Below are 20,246 nucleotides of genomic sequence, written 5' to 3' on the forward strand. Positions count from 1 at the left end.
TCGACAATCATCATATATTAACTTAACAACTTAACGTAGGTAATCGTGTTTATGTAATTAAACAGTATTTGTATTATTATTTTGGTATGATATAATCATATTAATTGCATTTAAATTAGAATGTCTCTTTTTAATTGCATTCGATTTATTTAATATGCATATTATTGTTCAAATAAATATTGTATTAATGACATTTTTATGGTAAAAATATTAATTGTGTCTAAGCTTGTACAATGATTTAAAATGATTCCGAAAATACTGCACCGATCTAATCATAATTTCGTTTTTACTTTTTTAACGATTTATTATATTTTTTGTTGGACAATAAAATTTATTACCATTAATATAAAAATTATATTTTTACCAATTTCAGTGTAATAATTAAAATACTTAAATAATTTATGGTTATTTCCTTTTTAGAAAACATTTATATTTTACAAACATGAAATTAAATTGTTCAATTCATTAAATAAATTATTAATTTATTTTTTTATTATTGACCAAATTCTATAATTATCTAGTTTCAAATTTAACTTCAAAGGTATTATAATTATAAAATCTTCAATGTGCATAACTAATCTAATATTAGGTTATTGATTTGTTAATTATAATTAATAAATCAGTAATAAATTATAATTATCATATTTTTAAGTTTAAATTTCTGGAGAAAGGTTTACAATTTATAATAGATAAGATATTTTTACCAATCCCCAAGTTTCCAAAATAATAAAGTAGTTTCATAAACTTAGAATTGATTCAGCCTTAATGTAAAACTTTTATTTTTAAATGTTTAAGATATAAAAATTATAATACTAGTATTTGCAAATTAAAACTTTGCAATCATCATAGTAACGAGTGCGATGTTTATATATTTGTTGTTTACAAAATTGCAGTTTTCAATACATTGTTTGTACATTTGCTTGTAAATTGATTATATATATATAAATTAATGTAGATAAAAATCAAAAGCAAATTCGTATTTTTTTTATCGCACCTTATGCAGATCTATGTTTGTGAAAAAAAATGAATCGCTCGTTAACGTAACACGAATGTCTAAAATATTTAACACTCTAACTTTGGTATGTATTTGGGTGAGTTATCGGTTCCACGTGATCAAACTGAATTTAGTGAATTCCTAAAAAAGTAATAATATTGACTATATAAAAAAATAAATACGATATTATACTATCAACGGTGATACTGCTTTATTTTGTATATAAGAAAGATTTCTTATCCATCATAATACTCAACGCACGATTCAAAATATCTTTTTTACCGTCTTCATATTTTCACCATAAGGAATTAGCATATTTAAATCGATAGACCGACGTCATATTCCCCGTTCATATTTCGAAGCATATACGAATGTTTTCTAAAAAAAAAATAATTGCTAAACGATTTGAACTTTCAAAAATGCATAAACATATATGCATGCATTTCAGCTGTATGCCGTACCGTATCGTTGTTTGTAATATTTATTTTCGTACGATGGCGTAAGAGATGATGAACCGTATTCTGATTATTACGGTGGTATCATCATCAGGAAGCTTATATATTAAGTGATATACATGTGTGATTTCAAGTAGATAATAGCGAGTTGTTCTTTACGGAGTCCTTTGTACTGGGTCTTCTAGGAAAACGGAACAGTTTAAAATAACTTAGTAAAACAATGCTTTTACATAATGTTTTTTTATTGAAAAGAGAATCTGCATTTTTTGACACTAAGGATCTTAATCCTAAGGTTTAAAATTCATGTTTTCACATCAATATTCGTACGCATATATTCCTGAAATAATTTATAAATCACATATCTCAACATACGTCTCGTCTAGCACTGATAGACGCACACGGTGAATTCGACAAGCCCATATTAATTATGGCTACGATTTTCGACGTCAATGTCGACGTGTACCGTTGAGGAGGTAGCGGAACGGCTCGTAATCAACACTAAACCGGGCGAGTTTTATACTCCGGACACCATAAGAAGAATCTTGACGTCACTTTTATAGTTGTAGCAGTTCAACTCGCAACGCTCGTGTATGATCCCGATAAAATTACGGAAACGCAAGTCTTTAAATAATTTGTAAACATTGAAGTACCGTCCGTTTGCTGCAGTTCGAGAGCCAGGTGGTACGTAACAACACACGCACGTCTCGTGTTCGGTTTTGTCGAGCAGCGGCTGGTGCGGTGTGAAAAATCATCGCCGCGACCCGTAATGCGTCTCTCGGTCGAAAAGTTTTGGGTAAAAGTCGCCAACACGGCGTTGTAGTACTGTCGTTTTCTCTGCCCCCCTCTCCCCCGTCGCCTTCACATACATACTCCACCACAGAAGAAACTAAGGCGATCACCGGAACTCCGCGGGGTGTGGTCGACGCGTTTGATAGTTCTAACGACGATACCCCGCCGCCGCCGCCGCTGCCGCCGTATGCGTGGAAAACACGCATCGCTGTGCGCGGAATCGCGACGTTTTCGTACCGGTAACCGTTACTGCGAACGCCTGAAGCTTGGTACACACTAAACCGTGCTGCGTGCGTTGTTATCGTACCGCGTATTGTTTAAAACGCCGCGATACCAATACCACATACCACGAACGTGTTATCAATTTACTGCCCCCATCCGGCCTTGGTAAAAACGGTTGTACGTCTCGTTTTACCGTAAAATCTATTACAGTAAGTTACCGTACGTTTGGAAACAAGATGAAATAAACTTTACGGTAACTTCGGTAACGAGTAACGTTCGATATTCCACCACACAACCACCATAATCGTTCAATTAATAGTTAATAGTTAAATTAATGTTCATGACGTCCATAAATTAGAAAAAATAAATTAATACCATAGTCTAGGTGAATATAAGATTAATTTTTTTTTTACTGTAATTTCGAATGTCTGTTACTTTATTAGTACATATTTAAAATACTATAAAAATATAATATTTTACTTGGATCGAATGAAAAACAATTTGGTGCCATAATTTACTATATACATTTAGTGACACGTTTCTTTGTCGAAAATTGCCTCTTACATGGTGCCGAAGAAATAGATAAAGTTAGAGCTAAAAATTATATACATGTAGAAAAAGTTAAAACTGTTTTATATATTTTGATTAAATTGATTTGATATTTGTATTCCTGTTCATTATTATAATGTTGAATATAATTTTTTCACGACTATCATTTTATCTTGAAGTGAACTTTCAATGATATCGGTTTGCTTACTTCCATCGACCATAATATTATAATCTGTATATTTAATATTATCACCGATAAATAATTACATAAGTGATAATTTTAGTGTTCTAGTAATATATCCGACCATTCCTGGTAAATTAAAGCTAATCTTTTACGAGCTGATTTTTGTTAAGAAATTGACTTCAAAATGTAAAAACATGGATTAGTTATCAATATATTTTTATTAAATATTGATGTTTGCATGGTTCGCATAATTCACAAAGAAAAAAATATTATTCATTTTTTTTATAATTCTTGACATTTTCTTAAATTCAGTTTATAGTTATACTCGTATGTATGCATTAAATTATTTTTCCAATGTAAATATGATATCGCATGTACTCTTAGGCTATATACCCATAAATAATTTCAATTATACAATTTCATTGAGTTGCCAAAAATACCCTAGTTTTCATATTTTTGACGTTTCATATATCGATGCATATTATGCATGTATAGTATTTATAAAATATTCAGTATCAATATATAAATAATGATGCAATTTTTATCCGAGATTATTTATGATTATACGTAACAGTATAAAAAACATAGACTGTTAAATAATTGTATTATTTTTTTTCTTTAATGTTTCAGTGGAGACACAGATGGGGCGTTATGACCAAACTATCTCCAGCTGCAGGTAAATTCGTAGAACTAGTTATTTTATTTAAATGTATTTATGATATTAGTTTTGCGATAAAAATTATATATATATTTTAATTAGTCAGAATACGTTTACGAACTCATTAACCACATGTCGGTTAATAATCGTGTTGATATTAAAAAGTATACATTGTTCCTAGGTTTTACATTTTTGTTAGTTCCGTAGCAATCAAATATTGCGCCCGGATAAAAACTTGAAAATGCTCCCTCATGTATTTTTAATTTAAAAATATTATGATTAATAGATAGTATTTTCAAAAATTGCTTCAATTAATATAAATAACGTTGACATTTTTGTAAATAAAATTTCCAACATTTACCATTGCAATTTTTATTATAGAATGCAATTTTTTCATTTTTGCTCCCTTCTAGGAATTTTGTCCGTGCCGTGGGCAACTCTCGCTCTCCTTGCTTCGGCCCTGCTATTTCTACACATAATATTTTTTTATATTAAATACCACTCAGGTAAGTTCAACCTTTTACTACCGTTTTGTCCAGAAAAACTTGAACGTTTTTTTTTCTAGTGGTGTCTAGTGGTTTCTAGGGTCAACGTTTGGCATTTAATTTGGTTGTTATAAAAGTAATATTCAAACGAAGGGTCACAGGTACATTTTTTTTAATGGAATATTATGATTAAGATTATACTAGATTATCATTATTTTAAAAATTGAAATTTTTTTCCAAAATATTTAACTATTATTTACTTAAACATACAAAAAATTTTACAATTTTAATTTCTATACATATTTACATATATTTCAAAAATATTATTATACATTTAAATTAAATTAAATTAATAAAATATTTATCGGTTTTATTATATTTATAACATAATAATGTAAAAATAATTCATCGTTTCCAAGAAAACTTAATTTTCACGTATCTTATATCTAAGTACGTTACTTATTAAAGAACTAAAAATATTCAATAATTATGTACAGATTATATTGTATATACATTGTCTACTTAATTATTCCAAGTACAAATAATAAACGTAGGAAAAAGCGTTCTTTGCGGGTAAATAATTATTTAAAAACTCAAAATTTTGGAATTGTAGATGTTTTGCAACTATACGAGATACTTTATTTAAAAATTTTATATGAATATCTAGATCAAATTTTTACTCGATATTAAATATAATTGAATCAAAAATAGTAAAAGAAAACACTCGTTTTAGAGAGACTGTTCCAGATAAAATTATTATTGTTAATAACGATATGGTATTTAGCTACTGGAGTGAAACGCAATATAAAAAGCACGGCATGTTGAACAAATTCCCATTGAACGCGGAAAACCGTGCGTTGTAGCGTGCATCACGAAAATGTAACCATTCAACTCGAAAGGGCATGCGCTATTGCAAAGTTTTCAACTAGTGGTGCACTAGTTATGATGCATCAAACAAACTAAAAAGCGTACGAGTGTAAACATACCAATACGGTGAACGTATTACCTAGTTCATCAAACTCTAATAACGTGTTATATAGTCAATCGTACTATAAAGGTTATTTGTTTATAATATCTAATGTATTGTATATATCGCCCATATTCAGGCTATTAGAAATATGTTTGGCTATAAACATAATGAGTAAATTTTTGGTTATCTAAAATACTAATCGACTTATGGATTTAGAGTATTGTTGGTCTTACTCATAACAATTTATGCACTATTGGTGTTGGTTATAGATACCATATGAGAAAGTTTTTAGTTATATGACATTAATTTTTTATCGTCCACGCATCTCTGTAAGGGTTGACATTTATCGGCAGTATTGCATTAATTATTGGTATTTTTACTATATAGTATATAGTATTATTATTAGAAATTATTTATTTATAATAATTTATATATTATAATACAGTATAATAAAATATAATATAATAATATCAATATATACCTAATAAAGCTCAACAAATATTGTGTTAAAAATGAAATACAAGTTAATTAAGATGGCCATTAGTGACTAGTATAAAATTAAAATAAATAATTATACAATACAATAAAAACAATCACAAAGTAATACATAGTTATATTAATATTGAATAGTAATTTTAACTTTGCTGAATCATCATAAAATAAATCAAAATTTTCTATTAAATTACCTGAAATTCATTCTATTTATTAGAGCAAATTTACTGTAGTTTTTACGATAAGTAGGAGTATAAAATATATGTGTTGTACGAGTATTATTTAAGAAACTATTTAGGAGTATTTGACTTAGTATTTCAGGAAAATCAATTTGAGAATTTAATAATTTTTGTAATCAAGATATATCATTAAATTTCCTTCTACTTGTGAGAGCTTCAATATAAAAATCATTAACTAATTGATCAAAAGGAAAATTTATTTTGTTTAACTTGAATGCGAGTAATCAAAGATATCGGTTTTGAACTATCTATTTCAGTGCTTCTCAACCTGGGGGCCCTGGTTATATTATTGGTGGGCCGTGAAATATTTATTAAATTTAAAGTTCTTGACACTGAATTTAATGAAAAAGAACTTACTACATTTTGGTTAAGACGACAACAAGAGTATCGAATAATTTCGAAAGCAGCTTTACTTATATTGATACCTTTCGCATTGACATATCTTTGTGAAACTGTATTTTCACAACTTTAAACTATAAAAAACAAACATAGATTATGCATTTCATAACCATCTTTAGAAGCAAACTTGCGTATTTAAGTTTCAAATATCACACCTGACATACTATGCGAAAATATACAAGCCCAACCATCACATTAATAATTATAACATTTTTTTTTATTATTATTAACCTAGCTTTTGTTTGAAACCAAATCAACATTATTATTGAATATTTTTGTATTGCTTTACAGTTATTACGAATTATTTTTTGTTTATTTATGTTTTATGTTTTATACAATTATAAGATTATACTTCAATAATATGTTAAAAAACATTTTTATTTTCTTTCCATTTTAATAATTTAGTTGTGTAAAATAGTGCATGTAAATTTAGTATATCATTAACAATAAATAACTAATGATTTTGATTGAGGGAGGCCTGGATAGTTTTACATTAAATGTAAGGGGCCCTATAATAAAAAAGGTTGAGAACCATTGATCTATTTTACTCTATTTTGTATATTATATGTTACCTATTTGATTCCTGTTGTTCGATGGAATCGAGTAGTCAAATAAAAACAGTATAAACAGTAAAAATAAGTATAATAAAGTTTTATGTGAAGTTAAAATGTTACATTTCTATATGATCTTCGTTTGAAATATATTTGGCACATCTAGCTAAACTGAAATGAAACAATAACAGATTTTTGGAAGTGGTAGCTGCTTTTTTTTCAATCTCATGACAGAATTCTCAACTTGCCAATTTATTCTGACCATAAAAAGATCTCTCGTGTGGCGCAATTTCCTTTACCGTCAAGTCCAAAGTAAATAATGATCCCGTTTGTTAACGATTGCGCCAATGAGGTGAAGAAGTATATATAAAGGGTGTAGAAACTGGAAACGAAAATAACAACACATGGATATAACGGTTCTACGTTATTTTTCTTTTAAAAGTTCCCCTTAGGGCTTCCTCATCGATATGGACTAACAATTTATTTTCTCCTTTTTTGTGTTAACACATCTGATGAATTCAGAAAAATTCACTAAAAATCACATTTTATTAGCCTGGGTGTGCGAATATAATGAAAATAAATGTTTATGCACTGATAAAAACTACAATTCCATGTATAAATTTATAATTTATTATAGTTGGTTTAATGTTGAAATTGTAATTAATGATTTGATGAAAAGTTTATATATAAAAGTTATATATTAGGATATTATGTTAAATCAAAAATAAATATTGGTGTGGCTCTAATTATGATATGTTAAAAATAATAAATTTACACTGCCGGCGCATTATAATGCATTGAGCGTCATTTATATCGTTTAGTTTTTCCGTAGGGGTCTTAACAATAATAACACGTGGGGTGAATCTGTACTCTTCGGAAATTTGCATAATTACAACAATGCGTGTGTTTTGCATGCGGTGAGCGTCTCGTATTATTTAAATTAACAAATACACCATGTTAAGAAAATTCTTCAAATAGTCATATTCCTTTTCCTGTCGTCGATTTTATAACGCACAATTGTATGCTTTAGTACTAGGTATTCATATGACTACAAAATATAAAAAAAAAAACATTTATTTAATATATTCGTATTATATGTGTAATAAGATTTATAATTTAGAGTATACTTTAATAAACAGTTATTATTAGAGAATATTATATTAATAATGTTTTATTACAAAGAAAAATATCCTCTTTAAAATGCTGAAAATAACATTTTTTTTTTTTTTTTTTTTTAATGTTTTAAGATAAATAATAATAAGATAATAAAGCCAAATAAATGTTGTATTCTTCTATTATTTTTATTAAAGTTTTAACTTCTTTATAAATATAGTATTTTTTCATTACCTTTTAAATGTTTAATTCATTTAGATTTAGAATTTTAATAAATAAAATCCTAAATTATATCAATATGTCAATAGAAAAAAAAAGACGCATACTTATATGATTTGATTTAAATTATAACTTAGCTATTATCTATATTAGTTTATTGATCTAGTACTAATTAATATATTTGTTTTGATTCGACTTTTATTATTTAATGTAATCAACATCTGTTTTAAAAATCGTCAAAATCTGTCAACGATAAATTAAAAAATATTTCACCATTATGATTTTTGTTCGTACATTACAGCAAAGCGATTATATACCATTATGATGTTTGATATTAATATGATCAACTGATTAGATATTTCCAAGTTGTAATGGTTGTAAATATTTTTATTGTGTTTAACGTTCCTAAGGCAATGTATTGCTTTGTAGGAGTAAAATATTATTATAATGTATACATATACATGATATTGAAAAACGATTTTAAAAGTATTAAAAAAATTATTATTCAGTTCATATACATACTATATTGATTGATACAACTAAAAAACTGCACACAACTATAATTTAATATTTTTTGTTTTTTTTAACGTGGCAGCTAGGCAATGCATTAAAATGTATGTGACATGTAAAACTATATCCTATTGTTTTTGTTTTTATAATTTATATTTGCTGTATTAAGCTAAAATTTTGCAAGACAACAAAGTCATAATATATATTATTACTACGCTTACATGAATATACATGAAGTTATTAGCTTGTTACTTTCCTTTTAAGTTTTGTTTGAGTAAAAATTTCATATTTTCATTGTTGTCTTTGTTTCCTGTTATCGTGTAAGTACACCAAAATAATGTCATACATTTTTTTTTTTTTTTTTGAACACGCCCAATGTATATTTACTAATGTTCAATTCACAAATAAAATAAGTATTCAAGTTAAATTTTAAAAATCATTTTTTTGACATCCCACCACGGTTAGATGATTGGTGAGAACCACGGGTGAAATGCATTGTACAACAATTATATCATAAGGTTGGCATAAGATTTGTTTTGTCGTTATTATTTAAATAATAAATGATATTTTATCGTGGAGACTATTGGACAGGTATATTAAAAATTAAAATAAATATGAAACTGATTACGTCACGTGTGCGTTTTCGGATCGTTTTTCATTGCACGCTCGTAGTGATTTCCGAATAAAGTAATGGACGATAGTGTCGTAGGGACGTTCGACCCGACGGAAATGCAAAAACATTATTTTCGCGAGAAGTGTTTTTCGTGGCACGGTGATTTAATAACGCTTTTCGCTTGCATTCGAAACTCCTGCAGTATGGTAGTTTGTCGTTCTTGCGCACTTCTCCGTCCGCTGCCGTGGGCACGAGAAATTGCGTCGGCCCGTCTCCGATTTCCATTTCCCCGTAGTGCCGTTCATCAGGTACGGTCCACGGTTTTAATACGCGATTTCCCAAACATACACACACACACACAAGCACACAAGCATGCATTTACATCGAACACACAACACATACAAATTCATGCTCGTATGTGTAAACTTTTTAAAAAAAAAATCAATGATAAAAATTATGAAAAAATCCAAAAATAAGCAAAAAAAGCAAAATAAAAGCTTATACTCCGAAATGTGCAAAAATATGTAACATAAAATTTCGTATGTAGCTTCTTGGTTATTTGAAACAAATTTATAGCCCACATAGGTACCTAGGACCTCTCAAAAAAAATATGCAAATGCTAGAAATTATGAGCCCTAATTATGAGTTTCCTTTTCATTGATCTGCGAATTAATTTACAAGTAACAAAGTAGGTATATCAAAAAATCATATTATTTAAACCATGATGTTTAGGATGTCTCGTTACAAAAATTATGTTAAATTACGTTATAATGAAAATTCTTTTAATAGGCACCTTTATATAGTGAATCTTTCTGAATGACAGATATGAACAGGTTTCTATAGTTTGAAATTTACTAAAATAACTTTTAAGAACGGGTGTACAAAAAAATAAAAATCTATAGTATCTATATTTTTGATAATAATATTTATTTAATTAATAAGAACCAAATTGTATTAATTTCTAATTTTTTTTATAACTTAAATAAAATTTAAGTAGTCAAGACTTATTTTTACAATGACATAGGTAGGTAGGTAGATATGAATTATATATTATATAATTCATTTTTTCCAACACCAAAAATTATTTACGGTCCCGTGGATGTCAGCTATTTAGGTGTTTTATTGCATCAAAGTATATTTTAAGTATAATACCTTTATTTTATAAAGGTAAATTATACCGATACTACGTAGTCGTAATAAAATCTTTGATCAACGAAAATCTGTTTTGCATTAAATGCTATAAAAATTAAAATTACAAAATTTTAATTTTTTTTTTTTTTTATTACATTTCTCAAGATAAAGTGTTTTTCTGTGCCTTTCTAAGGAAACTTATTCAGAGGTCCAATGTATTCATAATATTTACTAGATATATAAATATTATAATATTTACTATAAGAATATTTTTAGTTTTTTGTGACAAAATTTGAACAAATATACATAAACTAATTGCCATTTTTTTAAGGTTTAATACATTTTTAACAGTAAACTCTTAACATCATTATTATATTCTCAAATACATTATGTAATTATATTTTTACTTCTTTGAGAGTTATTTCAATGATTCCAATTTTTCTGAAAGACCCTGTATAATATAGATTATATACCTACGTTGTATATTGTTAGCAGCAACAGTACTAGTAGTAACATGGTAGCTGAAGTCATCATTCTACGGTTAATGCTAACCGTATCGCACGAGTTGCCATACTCTCACGCAATTGCGTTCCTCGACGACCGATTCTCCCCCGTTACGGCTATATAATACATCGACTACGAACATGAATTCACCGCACACTGTATCCGCGTGGTAATGTCGCGAATTAATAGCTAACGCCATTTCAGAGAACTCACCCCCCTCTATTTTATCCCGGTTACATACACACATACACATACACACACACACACACACGTATAAATATACACATACCTATATCATATTGTATTTCATATATTAAAACATGCCTTGACAAATGACAATTGTGAAATGCGAGCCGTATTTATACGGATGTACGTTCAACTTCCCGATATAATATTATAATACGAACTGTAAAATTAACGGTCATTCCACGCGGTATTAACTATGTTCGTGAACAGCACAACGCGGTAATAGTCTTGTCAGTGAGTCTTTCGGGTCGGTAAACGGATTTGCTTGATGGTAGCGGCAAAATTATTATTATTATGATTATTATGGAACACTAGTTGTCATGGGTGTCCCGACGCGTAATGGTCCGATTAACCGATTTATCGATTACATTCCGCATGGTCTGCTTTTGCGTCTACTCAATAGTATATTTTTTTTTTTTTTTTTGGTCATAAAAAAAAAAAACTACAACAAGGGACCAAAATAAAGAAGAAAATACAACAATGTACACGAGACTAGGGAGTGGTCCATATTTGCCCAGAGTTGATGGAGTTTTGCGCTGGTCCGCTTATACAACTGTAATATACATGTGATAATTGTGTGTGTGTGTGTGATAATGTTTATGTGTATGTTTGTGTAAAGGTTTCGCTGTTGTAAATGTTTGCAGTGAGTCCGGGTTCCCAACGCCCCGCCGAGTGTGTAAACATTGTCGATTTTTCCCCAGTCAGAAATATTTTCCAATTGTTTACGACCCGTTTTGGTGGCAACGGCGTTTTGACCGTGGTAGCATTAATCTACTGTATACTACGGATAATGATAATAATAATAATAATAATAATAATAATAATAATAATAATAATAATAATAATAATAATAGCTGTCTGTTCACTGTTGTTTGTTGCACATAATTTTGCATCATATCCGACTGACGAGACCAAGTAGTATTGGTACCACCAACAGAATGATCCGATGACGGGCAGGATGTACTAGGGTTGTAACGTGTATGTATATGTATGTGTGTATGTGTGTGTGTATGTGTGTGTTCGCGTATGCATGTTTGATTTAGTATTTTTCCGTCCTATGAAATGATACTAAAATAATGATAAAAACTAAAAAATATCTCGGTGCAATATTCGGCTTTTATCTCTATGAAACTTCAATTCCCCAACGGCTCCCAATCTTCGAATCAGTCAACATAAATGTCTTCCTTCTTTAATAAACAACAATAAATATAGTTTTTAATAATTAATGGTCATCTCAAGGTATAGCAAGTGATTTTCTATGCACAACCTTTTTTTAAAAAATGTATAAAAATTAACCATCAGCTTTCCTCTGTCATTATAATTATATGAAAATACGAATAGCTAATGGAATTAATAGTCGATAGAGTCGATAGATATATTTTATGCACAGGTTTAGCCAGAATTGATATACACCCGGAATTTGAGTGGGAATTACTATCAGAGAAAAACGGTTGTAATTTAGGAATTTTGAGATAAAAGCCTTATCCATGATACGACTAAAATATCACCTGCCTTTATCAAGTTATATTTTTTGTTTGTAAGTTTGTGTTAATATAGAATAGTTATGTGGTATACTGTAATTAATAATGATATCTTATCATTTCGCGGACTAATATAAATATAAAGGTAAGTAAATTAATTGAACATGTTATTTAAATAGGTTCCACGAGATACTCGAAACGCTTTCTTTCTTAAATATTGGTCGGGGGACAATTCCTCGAAATTACTATCCTGCAATCCCTTCAAAAATGAACCTGGGTTATATCATTCACTGCAGAGTTCCACAGTTTTATAAGTCATGCGTATATTATTATTAATTTTGTTTTTTTTTGTTGGTTGTTTGTCGTATTATTTCTATTTTTAATTTTGTTAGAGAGAATACTCGCCATAATCAGACTTCCTCGTTGTTGCGGTATACGCATAAGGTATTATATTATATGCTGTTTGACAATATTGACGAATTTACGTAGATAGTTTAGGCATTCGCAAAACTAAATTCTATAGTACAATAAGCCATCGCATTGTTTATACAAATCGTCATAATACAATACTTATACTTCTATATATATATATATACAATAATATACTTTAGTCTTAGATTTAAATTGTTTTTATTGCGTTAATTCAGCAACGATTGTTTGACTTGTACCCCAAAAATTATTTTGAAACTGCGTTCGCTCGGAGAATAGATACATGAAAAGTTGTTTCAAACTTTAAGCAAAACTTATATTAACTTAAAAAAATTTTCACCCAGTGAATTAAATATTTTAAAGCGTTACTCTCTAGATATTAGATTTATAACAAATATTTTATTTTATCGTACTGCTTTTCGTGAATTCATTATAACATTGCATATAACGACAAACGTTAATTCCCTTGACATGCAGTATGTAACTGCATGTATTAAAAGTATTATCAGAACTTTGATATTATAAATATATATAGTTGATTTTAAGTATACTGTTTAACGTCAAAGTATTATACTAAACTTATGCAACGTTTGTACAATATCGAATTTCTATCATATAATACAGTTTTTTTCTGTACTTATGATTATTTATTAATTTCTACACTATGTATCTTACGGAATGCAAAAGTTTATCATTTTTATTTTAACTGACTAATTATATTAGTATAAAGACCATGACAGCAATGTTTTAAAAATAAAATTTACTATATTGCGAGTATACTAAATAATATTTGTTTTTATTGATATTTACAATCTATACAGGTTTGTGAAAAAAAAAGTAAATTTTTTTTTAAAAAAGCATTGTTTACTTGAATACTTGATTAGAAAAGCACAAAAATGCTAAACCAGGGTACATTATAGTTATAATATTAATTATTATTATATTTGGTTAAATAAATAAAACTATACGGATTTTCATTATAAGAAAATAAAATAATTTATATATTCAATAACAATAGAGTCAATATATAATTTTACTTTTGTTTTTTTTAATTATACACATCAGTTAATTATGTATATTTTGTGGAATATAACATATGTATGAGCTTGAGAAGATTATGAAACGATTTCAAGTGAATCTAAATGGTATATTCATTTTTAGTTGAAATTATCTGTATTCTAATACACAAGTAACAAATATGAAACGAGCCATTTAAATTCTGGACTATTTTATTAGTAATTATTATTTAATGCTATTTGAGTAAAGTCAAATAAAGTATGTGTATAGGTTGTTGCATAATAATAAGAGGGGTTTAGGAGAGAATACCTACCAAGCACAGAAGCTAACCGACCGGAAAAAAGTTATAGGGAATCCTTGTCCGATAAAAGGTAGTTTTTATTCATCCCTTACAATTCTCTTTTGAGTGTATATAAAACCATCTATCTGGAATTATAGCAGATAGTATTTTTTTTTTTTTTTTTTTTTGGGCTTCGTTATTTTCGATTGATGTGTTAAATAAATAACTACAGATTGGATTGCACGACCCCTCTGAATACTTAATGTAATGTACAATTGTTTCTCAGGTCAATGTACCGATAATGTTTATAAATGTCCATTTAAAATTATATTTTTTCCCTTTCACGTTACAAATCGAATTCACGTATTATAATGATACTCATATTTACTTTATAACAGTCTATTATCTATTATAATTATTGAATGCACACAATCGTTTTCCTTAGATAGTGTTTAAATAAATAATACTGTGTTTTTAAGAATTGTTATTGGGGGGGGGGGGTATATGAAATAGTATTAAAAGGTGATTAATGGAGGCCAAGTTTACACACCCCCATTTTTATATAAGAACAACATACATTAAATTAAAATTAAAAAAAAATTATATTGTTAATTAATATATTAAATTTACAAAATAATATCGAATTCTCTTGATTTTTGAGCCATCATATCAAGAACTCTGTTGGCATCAATTAGGATTCTTCTATGGATGGCCAACAATATAAAGCCGTTAAGACGATTCAATGAATGACATCAAATTATGAAAAGTATGAAGTTTTGATATTAATTTTTTTAATTTTTGAAAAAAATGTAATATACTTGAATTACTTCGTTTCATTTTGATAAAAAAATAAAAATACAAATCAGTCGTCAGTCGTAACTCATCAATACACTATATAAATCGCTTAAAACAATTAATAAACACAAATATGTTATCACTTGTATAATCGATTGTATTGAGAGACTAATTTATTGTTTACATTTTACATCAATATAATATTAGATTACAGATATTAATCTGTAATCGTGATCTGTAATCTGTTATTTGTATACTAATCACATATTCGCATAGAAAATAACGAGTCAAAAAAATAATTGTTTATTTAATTTTCATTAAAATATTAAATATCACTTATTAGTTAATAATGAAAATCTATCTTACATAAAAATTAAATGGTCATTGGGGGAGGGGGGAGATTTCATTAAATAGACGCATATGATATTTTAACGTATGTCGAAATGATGTATTTCGTTTGTTTTAAATGCACATGTAAAACAAAATATGAAAAAAAAAAGTTTATGTAAAAAAAAATAATATTTTATGTAAACTGTAAACAATAAATACATTTCAATAAATTATTAAAATATTAAACATTTTTGATTAAATACTATTCTAAAATTAATACTTTACCTAACGTAGCATTGGCATTCTATAGAAATTCTAGGAATTTTATAGATGACCTGGGAATTATTTAAAATAACATATAAATTTAAATCATTACCAAATAGTACAAGGAATTGTAAGAAAGCCAGTATCCAAGACATTGCTGGTAACATATATTTTCATAGAAAATTATAATTTTTTAGAAAATATTTGTAATGTGATCGAACGTCAGTCTTTTAATTTCCTAAAACGAATCTTCCATCATAACAAGTTACAAATTATTTAACTGTCTTAATGTTCACTTACAAGTATATTTGAAAAATGTATTAATATAATTATTAATTAATTAATATTAATTAATATACATCTCCTATTTTTATTTAGATAACAATAATTCGTTGTACACATATTATATAACGGTTATACTTAGTCCTAGTTTAAGAATAAGCCAAATTATTTCATGTATTACAAATCAATAACATGTATTTTATATTTATTTGTATTTTATTTATTTATACTTGCCATAGATGATCTTAAAAATATATTAAAATCGAATTTTGGGTTTTAAATGCATAAGCGCATTTATATATGCAGTGCAATAGTTGAATAATTAAAGTTTAACTTTTAATTTAAAAGTGCACAATTCAACTGAATTTCACGAATATCGTAATTGATTTTTTTTTTAAATATTATAAACATGCACTTTTATTATGTTTATCTATTCTCGTATAATATTTACATTAGATGATATATATATATATCACGCAAGCCCGTCGTTAAACCATTACCGTTCTAAGTTTAAAAAACAATTTTGATTCGATAAACTTTCAATAACAGCAGCTTTTTAGACGGCTGCTAGTTACAAACACGAGCCATGCTCGTCTTTTGTCTGCGCCTACTGCCGCTCCTACCGTTACTACATATAGGTACTCGGCATTTATTTGCGCACGTGGAATATCTATATATACATGTATTATATAAAACGGCGACGAAACGGACGATGTGGAAAAGCCGGGACGATATCGTCATCAATCACTGACACATGCCATTCCCAAACATCGCTACTGCCTCCACCACACTCTCTATACTCATTCACACACACCCACACGCATACGTTCCTATCTACACTTACACACTTACACGCGTCATATACGATGGAATATAATAATGCCGACATCCATTATTATTATAATATATATTTTTAACGATATGTGCACTTTTGAGAGTTGTTAGACTATTTATAGCTGTGGCGTGGTTAGCCCATCATTTATATTCCTTGTACTACGTTATAGAACTGTGTTTAGATTCATTCGAGATTCACTGTATAGGTATTTTGTTTTCTGTTCGTATGTTTAATACCGTGTAAGTACCTATATATTAGTGTTCATGTGATATACACTTAAGACAACTTTTTCTTAGAAATGCATTATTTGCTTGTCAGGGTCAAATTTCGGTTTTATACTTTTGTGTTTTGGAAACTAAAGTATATTTCCTCTTTGCCATTATTTAGCATATTTATATATATCAGTAGTATAATGTGTATGCTGTATATATCTATTATTTTACATGGGACGGAGAATTAATTAAAAACGGACCGTCGCTGATATTTAAAAAATATATAAAATGGTATCTTTCTTTTTTTTACCGTTGTATTTTTATTTATTCATTCATTCTTTGAATTGAAAATACCAATTCACATTAATTTTTCATAAGTATTTTAAAATTTAGATTATATCATAAAATCCAGTAGTATTTTTATTTCAAGTTATATAATTACAGATTTATTCAATTATATATTTTCGTTTAAATTAAGATATTTTATAAAATTTAATTTAATAGTATATTAATATTTCTTAATTATTAATTTTTAATAAATTACTACTGATAGTAAACTCATTTTTTAATTTCTGGCGAAACTAGCATGTTAGAATTTGGTATTGGTAGAACAATTATTATTGTATCTGACATAATTTATTATTATGTTTAAATAAAGTTTTTTTTTATGATACTTTTTAAAATTGTTATGATATCTATTATTTGTACTTTTTTTGTCTAATCCTGTTGTAATATTCTTAACTTAATATTTATAAATGAGAATTTTTATAAACTATTTTTTTAACAATATGAATGTAATAAATATTTTCCAAAAACGCAACCATTAAAACGGAATCTGCTTTTTAACTGATTTGATGCGTCTGACTCTATAGGTATTCAGAAGTATTATCAACCAAAAAGGAAGTTATTTAAGTCTTTGGGCCATTCGTTTAACAAGTCCATTTATGTCTGTCTGTATAAAGGAACGGTAGGTGAGCTCGTTAAGACAATGACGGACGAGCATTTCGTCAGAAATTTATTTTCGGGCTGAGAGACAATTCTCAGAGCTAATTTTCTACATCTGTTATCCCTTGTATCTTGCACTACTTGGCGATGTGGTATAATATGGTATAATACGGTTTATACCGATAACTACAACGATTAATCAACAACATAACCATAGATTCTTGCTTGCATTTACAGTTTTTTTCCCAGCTTTCATAGCCCTTGTTTAACTTCCGATGCATATTTTCCGGTTCGTTAATGCAACATTCACCGAATCTTCCGAGTCACGCATCGATTATTTGACCGGATACACATCATTCATGTGAGCTTCAGAATCCTTTTAAACCCAAAGTTTCACCAGCATAAAATCACTGATAGCTGGAAATCAATAAATTATAAACGGTCGTATTTGCATTATTGTATACTTGTTTAGGGGATAGATTTTATAATTGAACTGGGTTTTACTTTGTTTCATGGAAATAATATGATATAAACTATTATTTATATATTTCACTCTCTGTCTGTTTACTTGAGTATACGAATGGCGAAACAATTAATTTCACAAAGTAGGTAAACTTTTTTACCAATATCCAAATTTATTAAACTATAAAAAATATTTGATATGAAAGTTTTGAAAAAGGTATCTCACATAAACATAATAACGTTATATGAAACTTATTTAATTGTCATTTAGAACATTAACGTAATTCAATGTCCTTTCTATCATTGACATGTTATTACAGAGAGTAGGAAAACATAGAATGCTGAAATTCCAATTTCAGTGGAGTATAATTTTATCTGTTATGTATTACTTATTCATAGTACAACAAAAGATAAGTGAAGTGATCATATTCGAAATTAATTACAAAAATAATTTTCCATTTCAAAAATAAAATTTCACAACGCGTAATAATTTATATAATTTACTATTTTGGTAAACTAAAAAAAAAATATCTAATTAAATTTTAAATTCATGTTTATAAAAGTATAGAACATTTAAGTATAATTTATAATCGATTCAACTATTGTTTATATTATTTTATATTATTATTATAATTTTCAAAAGATTTAATTTTTCTACAATCACGTTTTAGTCAATTCGTTTTTTAAAATATAATACCTTACATGTGTAAATTATAATAATTACATAGTTTATGATTTATAACTATAATTACAGAATAAGTAAGTTTATTGAAGAATTAGCAATAATTATTTTTATTATTCTTTGTAATTTAATAATTATTGTAAGAAATATAAGATCGTCGACATAGACGCAGCAATTTTGCCTATTCGATGCGCCGTATTACTTATTTAATTTTTAATATACAAATACGATTATAATAATATATTTTATAATATTGTTATTCATTTTCATTTTACTTCTTCATATTATTTGTTAACATGTTGAAAAATTTAAATCCTTCAAAAATACTGATAAAATATACAAATAAGTATTATTTATAGTTTATATTACTTTAGAAAATTTATTCTAATACTAAGAATAATATAAATACAACAATATTTGATTTTCAAATATTTATACATTTTTCATAAAATAGTGTTAAAAATGTATAACTCTATATAATAATTAATAGTTAATAATTATTTAAAAAAAAACTTATTTTTTTATTTTTTAGTTGCTTTTATTTTATATCCCCTTCATTCTCACTTAGGTCTTCTCCTTTGAGTGTAGATATGTTATTGTACTTTATTAATTATTAATAATTATTATTAATTAACCTCTTATTAAGATGATAAAATTTTTGTTGTAAATCTGAATTTTTGTTATAATTATTAGCTTCTTTGAAGTAAAATGTATTTCATGTCATTCTTAATAAAAAAATAATTTTAATGTAATTACCTTTTTAATTCAGAAATTTTTATCAATATACATATGACTAACGATTTTAACCTTATTCCTAATACTATATTTTATTTTATTTATTTGTTTGATATATTATTATAATACTTTTTTATACTATAATAGAATATTTCGACACATTGAGTTTTATTT

The 20,246-nt window shown here is 27.3% G+C and overlaps 1 protein-coding gene across 1 annotated transcript in view; it reads left to right on the plus strand.

Moving 5' to 3' along the window:
* The window catches only part of LOC112692272, a gene marked incomplete in the record, with an annotated part of 273,649 nt that overhangs the window by 15,237 nt on the left and 238,166 nt on the right, over positions 1–20,246 (plus strand). The window contains 1 exon segment of the mRNA XM_025566885.1: positions 3,824–3,869. Within this exon segment, the coding sequence (XP_025422670.1) occupies positions 3,824–3,869 (46 nt within the window).

This window comes from Sipha flava, unplaced genomic scaffold (assembly GCF_003268045.1).
Source record: "Sipha flava isolate LNK unplaced genomic scaffold, YSA_version1 72_pilon_pilon, whole genome shotgun sequence".
In the NCBI taxonomy this organism is placed as follows: domain Eukaryota; kingdom Metazoa; phylum Arthropoda; class Insecta; order Hemiptera; family Aphididae; genus Sipha; species Sipha flava.